The 17,482-nt window shown below is 40.9% G+C and overlaps 1 protein-coding gene across 1 annotated transcript in view; it reads right to left on the reverse strand.

Annotated features, from left to right (window-relative positions):
* The window catches only part of nrxn2b (neurexin 2b), a 617,697-nt gene that overhangs the window by 247,515 nt on the left and 352,700 nt on the right, over positions 1 to 17,482 (reverse strand). Inside the window, 2 exon segments of the mRNA XM_034615320.1 lie at positions 6,213 to 6,332; positions 10,666 to 10,839. Of these exon segments, the coding sequence (XP_034471211.1) occupies positions 6,213 to 6,332; positions 10,666 to 10,839 (294 nt within the window).

Consider the following 17,482-nt stretch of genomic DNA (forward strand, 5'->3'; position numbering starts at 1 on the left):
CCTTTAGAGTTGTTGTCGATTCGCTCAGTCTAATGGCCCTCAAACGGCATAAGGAATGGACTAAAGGAAGAGCTACAGTACATTCACACTAGAAAGCAGAGGCGTACTTTCATTCACAGATGCACATTAGTAGTATCATAATGGCACACATTATACCTTTACACAAATTTGCACCTTTTCAGTTCTGAACTAAAGGTATCTTAGGATTTCCTTCACACTTAGTGGAAGGCCAACTGCTACTATTGACTAACTGATGCTTTCACACTTTAGTCAGCTAAAACAAAATATTTGACATTTATAATTTTAATATTATATAGTTATAATTATTTACATTTTCCTCAAATCCAAAACCATTACTGGTGTACTGTTGACATCTGACAGTGAAATACATCTTGTGTTTGGAGGTAGTTGTAATTTTCTGTAATTTATGAATGCACATATTGGAGTGGTCTGACATTGAAGGACACATTATGCAGTAACCATATATGCTTCAATGACAAGCTTTTGTTCGGGTAAACATTCATCTTCCTTTGCTGAGAGCGCGGTACTAGTGGTGGAGAAAAGAGAAACAGGTGAGGGATTGCAGGGAGGAGGTAGATTGAAATCAGCAGTGCTGCAAACACTCTGGCACTTTGCACTCAATTAGTATGCCTGACAGCACTATGCAACGGCAGCTGGATTCATTCTACACATGCATGTGTTGTGCTCGCCCAGAGAAAGCATACAGCTGAACAAAGAATTGCACAGCCTTCTCCTCCCACCCTGTCCATCCCCTCTCCGCCTTGTTTTCTCTTGGTCGCTCTCTCGCGATGCACAGAGAATGAGAGCAGGACAGAAACAAATTCCTCGTACAGCGGCCCCTTACACAGCATCTCTGTCTGAGTTGGTTCCAGATGAATAAGGCAGAATACCAAGTGGCCCACTTATATGCTACGCAGAGACAAATAGACCAGTCAATCACTGCAGTCTGCTGCTGAATAACAAATGCTTGCTTGTGTATGTGTATGCGATTGGGGGGTATGGAACTGTTTTTTCGTATTCGTTGTTTCACAAATGCATGTGTGAATGGACATAGTGGTACAGTTGTGTGCAAACACCTCCAATTCCAACTGAATGTGATGTGTTTTTCAATGTTACAGCAAATGCACCACATGTTTCTACTGTCAATGAGAATGTAAGAGAAGAGGCCATTTTAGAAAAGGTATATTTGATAGAAAACATGGCTGGAGGGTACTCTGGTGAATGTGGCTGCTGAGGTGAAGTCTGTAGACACTAATGTAGAGAGGAATGCAACAAAAAAACAATTTCAGTAGTACGAGTTCCCTCCTCCAAGCTGAGCCTCATATATTAGTCCCCCCACTCACCCACCTAACAAACAAACACACAAACACACACACACACAGTACTTATCCGAGTGTAATGCGGTCAGCCTGTCAGTGCAAAGTGACCGACAGAAGAGGTAACTGAAGATGTGCAAGCTATACTATTAAAAACATGGGAACTTCTCCACTTGGATTTGAGCCTCAGAAATATTCTTGATACAAAAACCATCGTAGTATGAACTGTTACAATGCTCTGAGCTCACCAGCATTGCTACATATACAACTTGACAAATAGTGAGCAGTATGCGGCTTCTTCCCTTTATCCATGCAAGGCAACAGCGTTAACCCTCGGCCATGGTGATCACATCCAGTATAAACTATCTGCTACTCAGACAGCTTGGCTTTCTCAATAGTGCCTTTTCCGATGTAGCGTGTCAGATGGATGCACATCAATAAGTAATGCCAATGTAAAAAGAAGTTTGCAGTCCCGTGCAGCTTTGCGATGGGGGTGGGGCTGAGAGCGAGCGCTCAAAAATAGTTTCTTGACCAGGGAATTAAGGAGGAAAGAAAACATCTACAACAAACATCTGAATTTTTGATGATACAGGGGGGGAGAAAAAAACATAGAAGCATGCTTTAAATAATGCCTGAGAGAAGTCCACATCTTCAAATTACTGAATATGGCCTCAGCCTCTTCAACTATGTCAACCAGAGCAGATGACATTAAAGTAATCCGACTTTACGACCAGCATCTCATCATGTCACCTTCCTTTGTCCTCTGCCCGTCCCTCTGGCCACTGTCCCTTTATTAGATTTAGAATCATTCCAGAAATTCAAGGATTCATAGCTGGGCATAATTACTTGATTAAGTGAGTTTGATTATTGGAAAGCTTTTATTCTTGGCATAGAAGAGCAGTCTCTGTAACAGCATTTAGAAAATAATGTGACACTAACACTCCATTGAGACGAGGACTAATGGAGCTAATGACTCATCCTCCTTTCCAATTAGGCAACACTAGGATTCAATAACCTTTTCAAATTTGATGCTATTTTATTTACAAATATGATTAAAAAATAAAGATTAAATGTACAGGTTTGCTGAAGTGCTTCTATAGATGTAGTCAGAGACATAACCTCCATCATATCTCAGGAGACAAATATGACTGGCTTATGTCCAGCAGGTAATAAAAATCCAATAGAGATAAATTACTTCAGTTTATCTGGTATGAAACGTCGGTGAGGAAAAATGCTGCACAATAGAAGCTTCTCTGTGTATAATATCGCCTCTGTTCAACCGTGAATCAGGATTCATAAATAACAACTGCAGCGTCAATACCTTTGACAACCTTTCTAGCCGGAGTGAAACAAATGACTGAGCTTAAACTGAGGAAATTAGACTTAGGCATTTCTCTACCGAACAATGTTTACCATGTGAAACTTGGCTCCGAGTGCTTCATTGATACTTTATGGACCACTAAGTCTAAGACCAGTCAGTTTCACAGGTATATATTTTTATTTGAGCAGTGTCGTCTTCACATGGACACACACACCTACTAAACTCTTATTAACTCAGTGGTGATCACTCACTAAAAGTTTTATAATTTTTCTTTGATGGCAAAATTGAAAAAAAAGAAACTTTGGAATTGAGGTCAGAGAGCATGAAAAGGTACGTGTGGCCAACAAATGTGTGCCTGGCTGGTTACATAAAAAGTGCTTGTGTGCACTATCTATATGTATGCACTATATTTTCAGTGTTTTAAGTGTGGAAGCTGAATGAGCGACAAAGAGTGTGATCACGTGGCAGCTTACTTCTCTATGACTCATTTTAGTGGCCTTATTTCTGCCTCTTTTTTTGGTGACACACACATATCCTTATAAAATATTATATATGAAACTACAAAGAGATGCGACCCATACACCTGTTCATCCCGGTCTCGTTCTCATTATGCATGCAGGCATAGACAAGTAGGATACAAGCTATATGGTTTATGTGGCTACAGAAAATAAACTACACAAAAAACAGGGATTAAATCCTTTCAACACTTTGCATTTCACATAGGTAGAAGACACATCAAGGGCACATGACAGAAAACAGAGGAATGCTACGGCGAGCAAGAGTGTAATCCTGTGAACCGGGCTGTGATCAAACACTTCACGTCCTTTGTTTCTATTGCGAAAACAAAAATGATGCAATATCTGCCAAACTGGCACATCGATTTCATGAATTCATAAATTAAAAATGCTTCCCAGTGTATTAAGTCCTACCTTGCTTTTCAGATGAGGCTCAAGGGAAATTCTCTGAAGGTTGACAGTTTGCGACAAATGTTGATTCATTTAAAAGGCTCAAGGATAGAAGGTTGCCTGTGCGGCGAAGAGCAAGGAAACGCGAAGATAAGAAAGAGGAAGAGAACGGGCCAAAAGTTCAACTCGGAGCCGGCTGTCAAGGTCAAGAGATGAAATAAAGTCTTCCAACGTGGCAAGATGGCAGATATGAAGCCAGGAAGGAAAGCCTGAAGATGTGCAGCTGCTGTCAGGAAGGAAAGAACATGCAGCAATACAAACCAGCTTTAGCAATGCATGCACACTGGGACAGAGGCTGACACACTAACACTTTTGGGATAAAATACATAATGTATGCAAAAATGTATTGGTGTTTATATTTATTCTTCCAGCTGTTTAAAAGTTATCTAGTCATGTTAAATTATCACTGAAGTTATGAATAAACTTGGTTTGCCTTTCCAGTCTTATTTTCAAATTGGCCTCATTCATCAATAAGTAAGAGGTGGTGGCTGTTCTCTCAGACATTGTAGATGTGTGATATTGTAGTGTGGCAGCCCCTCATCAAGAAAACATTGCACATGAAGAAGACCAAGAGGAGCAAGGAAGAGTGGACTTCAACTTGCAGCCCATTTCACATATTGCTCATACTGCATGATCAGAAACAAAGAGGATAATAAGTCAGTGTTGATACTTAATCATATTCATTAGTTTGAGATGATTTGGACTTGACGGTTTAACAAGGCTGCCTGTAGTGCAGACTGCTTTAATGTTTCTTTTTCTCAAATGCAGTTATACAATTCATTTGATCAGGCTGCTGTTGAGGTCCTTCCTTCCACTCTACACACACACACACTCAAAAGCCACACACACATCTCCTATGTCTTTCCACAGAGCCCATGTTGCTATGCTCCCTGGTGCCATACACTTTTAACTGTCATCTGTGAAACCAGCATGGCAAAACCGCTAACACTCCCCATAGGCAAAAGCCCACTGCAGGAATCAGCACCCCTCTCCTCTCTTCATCGTTTGTACTCCTCTCTCAAGGAGCGAGGGATCTCTCTGCTTATCTCAGCAAGGCTGTCATGCCGACAGAGCAGTTATTATCGCCTCCTCCTTGCTGGAGTCTTCCAAGAGCCAAAGGAACACCTTGCTAATCAGCCCCTGACTGTCATGCCGTCATATTCTGTATAGCTAACATGGCAGCAACGTGACAACAGCATCAGCACACAACAGTCACAGATAAACTTCATAACTTCACAAATGAAACATAGGGTGCTTAAGAAAAAAACAAGAGAGGAGAACGTGACGGTGATAGAGCTTAACTCAGCACAAACCGCTTAATAAGCAAACAAAGACTTATGCAAACAAGTCTATTAGCCTGTCACCCTGCCTTTGCCCCTGTCTAAATCAAGCCTGTGAGGAGTTGGGAATGCTAATTGTACACATGCTCTACCTTACCAAGCTAAGCTCTGCTACATAAGGAGATCTTAAGCACTGCAAATATATAATTTATCTTACCAAATCATTTTATCTTTAAAACTTGAACATTGCTAATGAGATGAGACAGTACACTGAACACCTAACACGAGGCATATCACTCCACCACTGCCAAAACATATTTAATATTTAAGCTAAATGTCAATGAGTAAATATATTTTCTTTATTTATAAGCACATTTCTAATATTCAGTAATCAACATGTGAAAGATGAAGTCTGTTAAATGCAGCTGGTTCAAACCAAAGCCATATGTACGCACTTACCATCAGCCTGGAAAAGAAGCATTTAAAACCCCTGAAATAAACAACATCACTGTAATAGAAGTATTTCACCCCTTCTCCAAACCTCCCTGCTCTTCCTTGCCACCAGCCGCCTAGCAGGTGACCACATGGCAGGAGGCCGCTAGGATTTAAATCACCATTTCTCATCCCAGCATGTGTTGGCAGTGCCTCAGCAGCTGAGGAACCAATCTCATGGCAAAGTCAGAGTTGTACAATCTGAGGCGTTACTATGTATAATGTGCGAGAAATAGACCATTACAGAGGAGTTCATGTTGAGTGCAATGTAGCCTACAATACTGATATGTAACATGTGAGCAAGTTAGTCATAATATGTTGTCAAGTTTGTCAAATTATTGGTATTTAGGCGATGTGAGAGATGATCTGTGAGGCTCTAATTGTAGTGCTGTTAAAGCTGCACATGGCCATATATGTATGCATGCAGAGATACAACTGTCTTATCAGCTTAAATGAAAGATTAAGGCTGTAGAAGAGTGGAGCATCCCATTTCCACTAATTGAGAGCCTGAAGATCCACACAAATGATCACCTAAAGAGATGCAAATGAGCACTGGACGCACCAATGATGGTTACCCAAGCAACATGAATGAGGACAGATTGTGCTGTGTACTTCAATTACTTTGATTAATTGAGTAATGGGAACTTTCAGATGTAGTCTCTCACTGCCACTTCAACAGCAGAAGAGCAAAGTGTCTTGTGCAGCTTTAAGAAAACAAGCACCAGGAGCAGCATACATCTGACCCTGCAAATATCTACCCGCAACACTCACTCCAGCCATACACACTTAAACCAAACATTAAAGACATATCACTTACGGTCATTGCAGAATGAGCCACCATAGGACGTCATCGTGCAGTCGCAGGTGAAGCCCTCCCACTGCTGGAGACACACCCCCTGATGGTAGCAAGACTCCTCCGTACAGGTGGTACTGGGTCCTGAGGGCAGGACCAAAGCAACAGTTCCGGATTTAGTTAACAGTCCACAACATACACGGAATTCAAGTTAGGGACCACGCATGGTGCACAGAAACCAAGTAATGAGGAGTGTGGCATAGTATGTAAAGCATTTTCAGCTGAGCCAGACACAAACCCCTCAGGCAGTGCTGCTGGCTGTCCACTTCTCTGGGTAGTTGCAGCTGAGGAGGGTTTTTAAGGCTCCGTTTAGGAACATATGACATTTGCATTCAAGCCCCCCGTCATGTGAAAGGTGACAGGGAGGCCACTATTAGCTCTGTACAAACCAAACACAACTAACAACCAAAGTGATGCAAACCATTGAGCATTAGTGGCATTGATATTAAACCTAGGAGTTAGGAATCTACTTTGATGGATTTGTCATGCTGCTAGCTGCTAGCTGGATGTGTAAATAAAGAACAGTTACCAATTACCCATCTGATCCACATAAGCTGCAGAGTATCAAGGCCCTGTCACTGTGTTACTAGTTTATTTGTATTAAACATAAGAGTTATCCATTGCATTTTATATCTACTGTTATGAAATCATTGTTTGTGTGAAAAGCGTAAAATAAATCTCATATTTCTAATACTTGTGTGAAAAGATCCAGTTACGAGAACTAAACTCAGTAGCTGCTCATCCATAGACTGAAAATGATTTGATTAATGTTGCTTAGAAATGTATTCAGATTAAATCTGACATTAATTCAAGGTTGAAACCCTGTGTAATCGGAGGACATGGGGCAAATTTGCATTGGAAATTAATGTTGTTCGAGGTAGTTGCAGTTCAGCATCTATCTGTGTGTGTGTGTGTGTGTGTGTGTGTGTGTGTGTTCAGGGGAAGGCGTGAGGGCGCTCTCGCCTGTTGTTCCCTCCCATGGTCATGGATGGATGAAGACATTTAAATTGTCAATTAGAGACTCCACCGCTGTAATTTCTCAGTGGAATTCCAGCCACTTATTCAGATAGGTAGTGTGACAGACTGCCATGAAAACCTCCCCACATTGTATATACTATTGACCCAAAAGGCTTCATCACACGAGCTGACATGATACGGAAAATAATTGATCAAGTGTTTTCTCTAACTGACTCTGTATTATTATAGGCTAATACTATATCATCGTTAATCTTCCCTTCAAGAAAACCCTAATTTTAAATAGCTGTTTTGAAAATAAGATATAAAAGTTGAATGGCAGATAAAAGATTAGGATGCAGATCAAATCTGAGACAAGGAAATGTGTCTAAAAATAAGCATGTGTGGTAACTCTCTTGTCGGTGGTGGTGGGGATTCTCATTAAAATCTCAATTAAACACAAACATTTTCAAAGAGCCATGGTTCATTGCCAGACTCATTTGTTTCCACATAGATAAACCGATATCTCACTATGCTTTTAACAAATGGCCCAATTAAAAATGCCACCCCCTCCCCCCAGAGCCCAAAAGAAAAAAAAATAATAAAACCCAAAACAATAAACAATCCATGAGAGCTTTTACTCACTTTACTCTGGTCCAAAATGTTCACCCAAATTGAATTCTGTTTCCATCAGCTTGTTCTGTTAGTACGTCTGAACCACCTTATTGCCCCATTTATTACTCACTAATAAAGGGCCCCCCTGAGGCGCTAATTAAGCACACTGTAATAATTAATAAAGTAATGTAATCACTTACCCTGCCTTTCTTTCAACTATTGATCGGCCAAACACTAACTCTGTATGGCTGCCTGAGAACCTGTTAGTAGGTGCCTCATGTTTGTTGGAGCATAAAACTCCATTTGCCACTTTAGCTCCAAACGTTCAGGAAAATACTGGACAATATACGGAGGGGGTTAGCCTGACATCGCTGTAAAAGACCAACGTGGACACAAATCTCCACTTCCTGGCTGCTGTCACCTGCGTCTGCAACTAACAGCTGTGTTGCAACTGAGACGTCTGTAAGCCACAGTGAGATTTCCATCAGCGCCGTCTGTCTGCAGAATGGCTGCACATTAAAGATTCCACAGTCAACTGTTTTTATAGCATTTCAAAGTCACGTCACAGTCACTTTTTATCACCTTATTACTATAACCTTTACCCAGACTAAGGATTTTAGTCATCAAACGTCTGAATCTTAGGTTAGAAGACAAAAAGAAAGTGATGTCCCGTGTTCATCAGGGAGACATGTTTAATGTGAAACTGTTAAATCCAGTTTTTAAATCACTGTGAATAGCCTGGTTAGTTGGTTTGGGAGTGAAACTAAATTGATTATAAGTAGGCAGTGATAGACAACTTTAGCTCTCAATGTTGAACAGCAAAAACTTTTTGGTAACTCTTCTTATACTTTAAATACTGTACTTTAAGTGAGTCAGCAACACTGTTTGTGTATCTTCCCTTCGACTCTCTCGGTCTCAGTCTCCTTCCCTTTTCCACATCATGTTCTTTGCCGTTATCATCTGCTGAGCTAGTACAGAGGCACAAGAACAAGCTCAGTGTTCTGGCCTTGGTCTGGCCTTAGGTCTACAGAGACTTGGACCAGCAGCCACCTCTGACCACTCTGTATTCCCAGTCCTCAAGCAACAGTGACCTCAGAGCCAAGTCAGGAAGGATGTTGGCAGTGGTCCATCCGCAGAATAACACTGCATTTTAAGAGAGTCATCTGTAGGACTCCTGCACAGCCAAAGGTCTGACTAGCAGTTGATGGAGATAGATTAACTAGAACACTATTGCTATAGTTTTAACTTTGTTATGTGATGTCAGCGTTTGGCATCTTTAGTGTAGAGTGAAGAATAATATTCTGAATATGATTATAGTAAAAATTCAAACAGTTTTTGATGTATTCCTGCAATATCAACAAGGGAATACATTTGCAACAGCCTCAGGTTGTGGTGTCCTACTATTTGTCAAAAAGGTCCACCGCTTCTATAACTGTTAAATTACACATGCTCAGCTCCGTGGCACAATAATGTTCGCATCCATTTCAGGTGCCTGCAGGAGTCAATATGATAACTTAATGTAGTTTTAAACTGTCTTTGGAGCCAAGTAATTGTAGTGTGTAACTGTAGGCAGGTAATAAGACTGGCTGGCAGAAGTAGTAGCATTAAGGATCAAGTGAAGAAGAAAAATAAAGCACTGGATCAGTGCTGCATTGAGTCGGCCGGTGCAGTCCTCAGGGAAATCAAGTATGTGCTCTCCAACGCTCAGTATGCCATTGAGATGTGGCGGCGGAGGTGGGGGGGTGTATGGAAGGGGAAAATGCTACACCCAAAATGTGCTGCTATACTCAGGATTAACTACTCAACACAGAAGCCATGTAGCTGGAGACAGGACGGTGAACTGAGCGCAGCAGACGTAGAAACAAAACAAAACAAATGCAAGATTGATGAAGCCAAAGCCAATGAAAGTGGGGGTGTCGCTGAGATTAGCCGCACTGACAATAATATTAGAGGAAAGAGATACCACACTCATGCAGGTTTTATGGAGCAATAGAGCGGATATAGAGACGACAGGGACTTTGATTGTAAAGACTGCCCTGAGCTGTAAGTCTGGGCTTGGTCACTGGTGTATATCAGGCAGCTACAGAAAAATGCACCATCTTACTGTACTGGTGTCTCTGCACAGAAGGCTCAGTGCAGGTGGAAGTGCTGTGTGTAATCAGGCCACAGAGGGAAACAAATCCACTTTATAGATACAAATAAAAACTGAAAAAGGCAGAGCAGCTGTTTAAAGCAGGGAATAAAGGTGGCATGTAAACATTGTCATTGTACTGTATAAATATGTCGACTAAAATCACTTTTTACCTTTTTAATTAACAGTTAGCACAGTATAATTACGAGTGTGTGAAACAGTTAGGAAACCAAGAACTACTTGTTTTTATATCCATCTCTACACGACAGATTGAAATTAAATCGTACAAGAGGCAGATTGCTGCTGCACTCCTGACTTGTTTTCCTTATGATTACTTGTCATGTTCTCAAACTGAGATATCCTTAATGACAAATCAGTATAAAGTTGTCTTCAAAAACACAATCCCCCCCCCCCCCCCCCCCCCCCCCCCCCCCCCCCCCCCCGGAACACTGGATTACACCTTGGAAGATAACACAAACACTTGAAATCAATTCAACTTGATCCCCGTTGATTCACAGGAGCGCTTATTGTTGATTTATCGTTTGTTTTGAACATGAGATGAATGCCATTGGTAATTAGGGAAATATAGCTGAAAAAGTACCATGTATTACAACTAAGTAAAACACACATTGGGTATTATGCAAACTACATGAAGTTATTTGAGCTAAATTTATGAACTGTTCCTGTGGGTGATGGACAGCTGCTTCCTCCACTCACCGTCGCAGCCTCGTTCCACCTGACCCACCCTGTGGAGGGCATCTGCGATCAGGTCGGGGAGTCTCCCATTCAGGTCCACGGAGGCCAGACAACCTTGGTACCCATCCCGGGACGCAATGAGCTTGGGCAGATTGCTGTACATGTTCTTCGTCACGCCACCGATGTACAGCTCCCCTGCAAAATACACAAACGGAATCACTTGTGAAAACTTGAAAGATCTTACATTTTTCAGAGTTTAAATGAAATACAATATAGAGGATACAACCTGTTTGGTCAGTAAACATTATAATGTATGATATCAGCTCAAACGTTTATACCCAAATCGACATTAGTGTCTGTAGTTCCATTTAGGGATTGAGGTACATACAAAACAAGTTTCTTCCTTTTGGTTCTTAGGTGCCTGGGACCCCAGAGAGCATGACGTTGTAGGTTTGAATGGTGTGTGGTGTCTTCAGCTATCAGTGAAGCCTTCATTGCTGTACTTTTCATTAGTATGATGCAAAGTGGATCCTGCCCCATGATCTTTCTGCCCATCTTTATGTAGAATGTGTGTTTTGCTCCCATCAGTGTCTGAGCCCCATGGTGAGACACTTGGGTTGTTTTGTGTTTTTTTAAAGCTTAATGCACTCTCAACAATTATGCCTGGCAGCAAGCAGCTATTTAGCAAGTCTAGCATTGTTGGCATAGCTGTGCTTTCACTTTGCTTTGACTGTATGGATGTTAAATGAGTGGATTGCTACTAATTAATGCACCATCGAGATCTCAAGTGTCAAAACAAGAATCACCTTGATTGTGGGGGAAAGTACAAATAAAGCTTTACACTCTTGTTCTTTACACATCTCATACAACTACAGTTCAATGATGCCACACTCCAATAAAACATGTTCTTTGTGTATAGACTAAAGGTGTGGGTATATACTGTGAGATAACTTAATCTGCCATTTAATTATGAGACATTGATGTGCAGTCAGTTAATTAACATGAACTGTCATGTTCATAAAAGACCACAGCTGAAGGGAACAAGGCTGAGATCATACTGAAATAATGAAGTCTACACAGCACACAGTTTAGTCATTCACTTGCTCGTTATAACATTTCTTGCTGTTACTGTTAAGGGTGTTGCAATCAGGATTTTTTGGGCCGATCACAGATCTTTTGAAGTAGTATTGGCTGCTACCGATATGCAAATAAACACTACAGGTTTTAATCCTACTCAGTAAATGTCCATTATTACTGTCAAGTTGTTCCTTCTTTTTTTTCTTCAATTAAACTCCACATTAAACTCCTGTACCAGTCCGTGTCTGTGTCCCATGTCTGATCTGCGCTGTCAGCAGCTAAAGGAGTGACGGGACTTTACAACTGAACTATACGAGCAGGACACACACTTAAACTTTCTCAGACTGTGTGGAAATCTGATGTTTTCATATGACAGATAGATGACAAAGTTGGCATTAATGCCAGAGAAAGGAGAAACGTGCGCCCTGTTCGCACCCTGCCGCGTCTGTCCTGCCGGGCTGTGACAGGCTCTCACCCGGGAGTCACAAACATAATGGATCGCAATAGAGGAGGTTAGACAACCCGATCCGACAGCCAACTCGTGATAGAATCCCCCGCACTATATGCAAATAAACAAGTACATCACCCACGTTTGCAAAGAGTTGTAGACAACGTTTCACAAAGTTTATAAAGTTTCATCTCTATAAAATGGGCAATTTGAAAGGGAGTCTGGTGATATTGCAGAACGAAAACATCTGCTGCTTACACAAGAGCACAAACACGTCATTTGCATCACAGAGAAGCTAATGTTGATCAGACACCTGGTAAAACTGCCAGATTGGCGAAGCCCACTATGCAGCCAGTCATGTTTAATCGATACTGCGCATGTGCAACTCTCAACAGAGATTAGAAGAGAAGTAAGATGCCTCACTCATTAGCCATTTCCACCAAATAACTACCTACATTAGAATACCAAAGTATTTATTGAAAAAAATGACGAGTGAGCCATCTCAGTTCCTTCTCATGTCTGTTGAGCGTTGCACTTTATGAGTGACAGCTGTTTGTTTTGCCTAATCTGATCAAACTAATTAGAGTGAATATTGGCCGATCAATCTGAGCACCTCTAGTTACTGTCATTAAGATCGGAGGTGGCCTTTGACCCATTTGTGGGAGAATGGGGTATATGATCCAAAAAAATGTGGTGCGTTGCTGAAGCACTGGGCTTTTGTGCAACATCAGATGCAGGTAACAGGCAGTAAACGTCTCAGGTACCGAGAGACACAGAATTGACATTAAAGCCAAGCAGCATGCATGTTGGGAGCTATGCTCGTGAGACACATCTGCTGACAAAACGGTTGTCGTGACAAAGGTGCCACGAACATGTTCTGTATATTGCATGATTCAAAGACGTAGCTTACAGTTGACATAAATAGATTGTACGACAATAAGCCTGAAGCAATGGAAATAGCATTTGATGCTTACAAGGATTCATGTCATGATCCTGTCTACATACTGTACTCTTCTCTTTTGGGAGAAGAACAAAATGTACACAACAGCACTTTCTCGTGAAGCAGACTTTGTGAATCCTCAGCGAGATGATAAGGCTGAGTTTTGAAATATCTTGGTGCTCAAGCACAATTAAGGTCTCTTTACATTACAACATAAAAGGAAATATCCATCCACTTTTAAGCCCAATTATTTTCTCTCTCTTTCTCCCTTCCTTTCTCAGCCCTCTGTTCTGTGGAGTTGTGCAGAAAATGCCAAGTGAAATTATGAAAAACACAAAGAGGCCTTTGATGTAAGTGCATATGAATAAACACAGTTTGAAATGCTTCAGGCATTTCTCATCAACAAAACTCCTACTTTACACTTTATCTTTAAGTAGGCATAAAATGAACATCCAGCAAAACCTTTCACACATGGGCGAGATCCTGTAAAGTATAGAACCATCACAAAACCTTTCTAGTCAGAATTTTTTTCCTCACAGCTGAAAACTTTAGCACTTTCAACTTTACCATTCCGGGAAGCAATGAGCCACGAGGTCAATTATATGTGGACTTTGTGTAATGGAATGAGTCAATGATGTTTGCCAACTCCTCTCTGGAATTAATGAGTACTTGACACATCATATTTCCCATCCGGGGCTCCCGGGCATCATAATCAATACGACAAATTCATTATCTGTCTGGCTGAGTGATGCCCCGAAATCGCAGCTCTAAGAACCATTTAGCAAATATGAAATTATTGGTATGGAGTTAATCTAAAAAGAGCAAACAGCGCATTTCCTGCAGAAGTCCACAGCATGTTTGAGATTCCACTAGCGGACTGCATAACCAGAGTAGACGGGAGAGATGTACTGTAAGGAATAACTTATGCGAGTTTTGTTTTTCTTTCAGTGGCGTTAAGACAACCGAAGATGAATAAATATGCAGCACACTTGCACACACCCACTCAGAGAAGCAGGCTGTCACTGTGTTCGGTTTGGAGTCGAACACTTAAATCTGAATTACAGATTTCTCTGGGGAAAGTTTTGACTTCCTTGTCCATTTGGCCCACGAACAGTTTGTTCTGTGGCTCACATTATGGCTCCTCCACCTTGTTTTCAAATAGGTGTTTACTAAGGAAGTTCCACTTGCTGACATTGAAAAGCTGTTAGGAGCCTGGTTAGCGTGTGTGAAACTCGATGTCTTCTCAAAACTTATCCCAGTAGTGTGACATATATAAACTCATGCAGCTGAGTGACACATCAAAAACCTGTTCATATATATTTTTCTAGTGTTTTTTTTCACAGAAATTAATGTTTGTTTTCCCACTTAGGTGTCTAAGGAAAACCACTGACTCATGTTTTTGGGACTACTCTAGAATGGGCAGGTCAGAACAATGAGTAACCATTTTACTCCCAGCCAGAAACAGTGTCCTGGTCTGGCTCTGCTGCCCCAGCAGTGATGAATAGCAGTGCTGCTGAGGAGCTCAGAGAAACCCACCAGACGGGACCAATTACAGCATCCCAGACATCGCCAGAGACCACCACCTCCACGTTACCATAATGACCTCTCAGGGGGCCAATGGGAGGAGTTGGAATGCTATGATACGGGGGCCCTAGAGAGACACTCACAGCACAATCTGGATGAGAACACTGATTCAACATTTACACTGGACAATCCGGGTTTTCAGAGGGTAAGTGAAATATAGATCTCTGCGATGATGGTTTAATTTATCTTCCATGGTGAGGAAACATCATATATCCAGATTTGCTGACATGAAAATTGGATCAGTCAGTCAACAGAGAGAGGAGTGGATGACCTTCAGACACATGACAGCCAATGACAACTTATTCTTTAATCTCTAGGAAAGAAGAGCACTGACTGAAAGGCGTTAGTATGCTTGAGACACTTCATGTGCAGTGTTTTAAGAGTTTAAGTGTTTTTCTCTATTTCCAGACTAAAGAATATCTCACAGCTCCTATTTCTAGTCTTGATAGCTACTCAAAGTGCTTCACAGTACAGTTGTTGCGCTTTTGGGGTTCAGTATCTTGCCCAAGGACACTTGGGAATGCATAATGGGGAAGACTGGGATCAAACCTACCACCTTCTGATGCCTCTCAATAGCAATTTGCTAAGTTGCCAGCACACACAAGCACTGTTTTTAAAACAAACGGGTGACAATCTGATTTTACAATTTACAAAACACGCCCATGATTAATTAAGGAAATTAGGTTCAACCCTCTTGAACCATGGACCTGAACCAAATCCAACAGTAGTATTAATCGACTTGTTGATGTATTAGGTCAGTTTGCCTCGTCAACTCAGGATAGCACCTGTATTTTTTCCTCGCCTGTAATTGGCTCCCAAGTGAAGCAAAGATATTGCAGCCTCTGCCCATATTAAGGAATATAGTGAGAAACACTTTTTATATCCTTAACTGAGAGAGGGTTGATGATGGGAATAGGCCATAGATGCACAATGCCTGGTCTCATCTCTAAACAATAGTCAGTGCTCCGTGCCAAGTCCCCGGTGAACCCAAAGCCGACCATTAACTTTCATTAAATGCTCTATTAAGAACCTCTGCCTCCCTCTCGGGTCCTCGCTCTCTCCTCCCGTGTTGCTTGTGTGTGCTTTGCTCTCACGCAGGCTCCAATTGAGAACAATGTAATGATTGCTGACACATGCAAACACACATATATGCTGTGAGCAGTGCGAATGAATAAGTGTCAGTCGGAGGTGGGGTGTTGTAGGCGGGGCTGGAACAATGGCAGCCAGCAGGAGGATGCAGGGGATCTGTGATTGCTAATTACACAGGTGCTCTGATATACAAAGATGCCACAACAAGACGATTGGTGTAAAGGATAAATGATGGTGCTGCTTGTGAGTTAATTGCTGATGCTAAATTATAAGTTGGATAATTATGTTGTGTCTCTGATGTGTGTGTGTATCTGAAAACAAGCGGTACAGAAATAGATGTTTATAATTCTGTGAGAAAAAAGAAAAAAAAGGACTCAAGGCAACTCAAGCTGTAATTATTTGATACTGTATTGACATGTTTTCACAAACCGGTGCATGAACTCTCTATTTTATTGCAACTACAGGTGGTGTAATGCATTTTCAAACTCTGTCTTACACAACCTCTCTTACACAGTTCCAAAAGATTGCAGCGAGCGCAAATATATATATATATATATATATAGTCTGCATATATTTGGTATGCTGAATCAAGATTCTTTCGTATCACAATTTGCGCAAAATGTCATCTGTATTCAAATTCAACCTCCCTCCCCACAATTGCTACCTTAAGCATGAAACTGGGCAACTGATGTTTCATTGTATTTGTCATGCACTGATTCCTGCTTTTGCAATGCAGCATGTAGTGTGAAACGTACTACATGTTTAAGATGACTCACTACGTCTTTAAAATGCACGTCACTTTTTTTAACATCAGCCTTCCTGCTTGCTCCTGTTCTCACTTGCAATCAACATATTGTTGTTTGAGCCGCAAACAGTCCAGTCCATGTAGCCTTAAATACTTTACCCACAAAATTAAAATTCATGCCATCACCTAAGTACATTTTTGACAATAACCACATACTAAGCATTAACAGTGAGAGTCACAAAAGTTTATCAGTGGAAACCATCGCAATGGGAAGTAATTTCAGGTGTGCTGGAAGGTGTCTGTCAAAATTAACTATATGGATTATTAAACCCTTGGGGCACCTTGTGGACATTTTTGTTTTCTTTTGATAGTTTTGCCTGTTTTTATGTTTATTTGTTGGACTTATCCCAAAGGTGTGTATTTTTTGTGGAATTTTCACTGTGTAAAATAAATCGTACCTTTCGGCACCTTCGTGACAAAAATGGCCCCATTGAAACCTATTACAACTGTGTTTTTGATCCCACTGCCATTCGAACATAAAATCATGCATTCCTGTTTTTATGTTTTCATAAAATATAACATACATGTATTTCCCCCTAGTATTAGTCATATGGAAAATAATGCTTTTTTGTTATGAAACATTGTTAGTTTTACGTGAGCAAACTGGTAAGTCATTAAAAGAGAAAAATAATCTTGATATATAATATGTGATAGCAGTTTTGGGCGAGGGGCATATTTTTCTCAACTGTAATGGCAGGAATTTTTCATTTAAATGTGATACTACACAAAAACTAATAATGCAAGAACATTAATGTTGTTGCTTATCAGTGACATATGCCAGGCTCTGTTAACCCTCCAAAAATGATGTCATTATCATGTAGTATATGGAAAATAGTTCATATTTTGGGTATTTTTTACATAAAAACTGGTTGTATCATGCAAATAAGCTGGAAGT

This window comes from Hippoglossus hippoglossus, chromosome 18 (assembly GCF_009819705.1).
Source record: "Hippoglossus hippoglossus isolate fHipHip1 chromosome 18, fHipHip1.pri, whole genome shotgun sequence".
Lineage (NCBI taxonomy): Eukaryota > Metazoa > Chordata > Actinopteri > Pleuronectiformes > Pleuronectidae > Hippoglossus > Hippoglossus hippoglossus.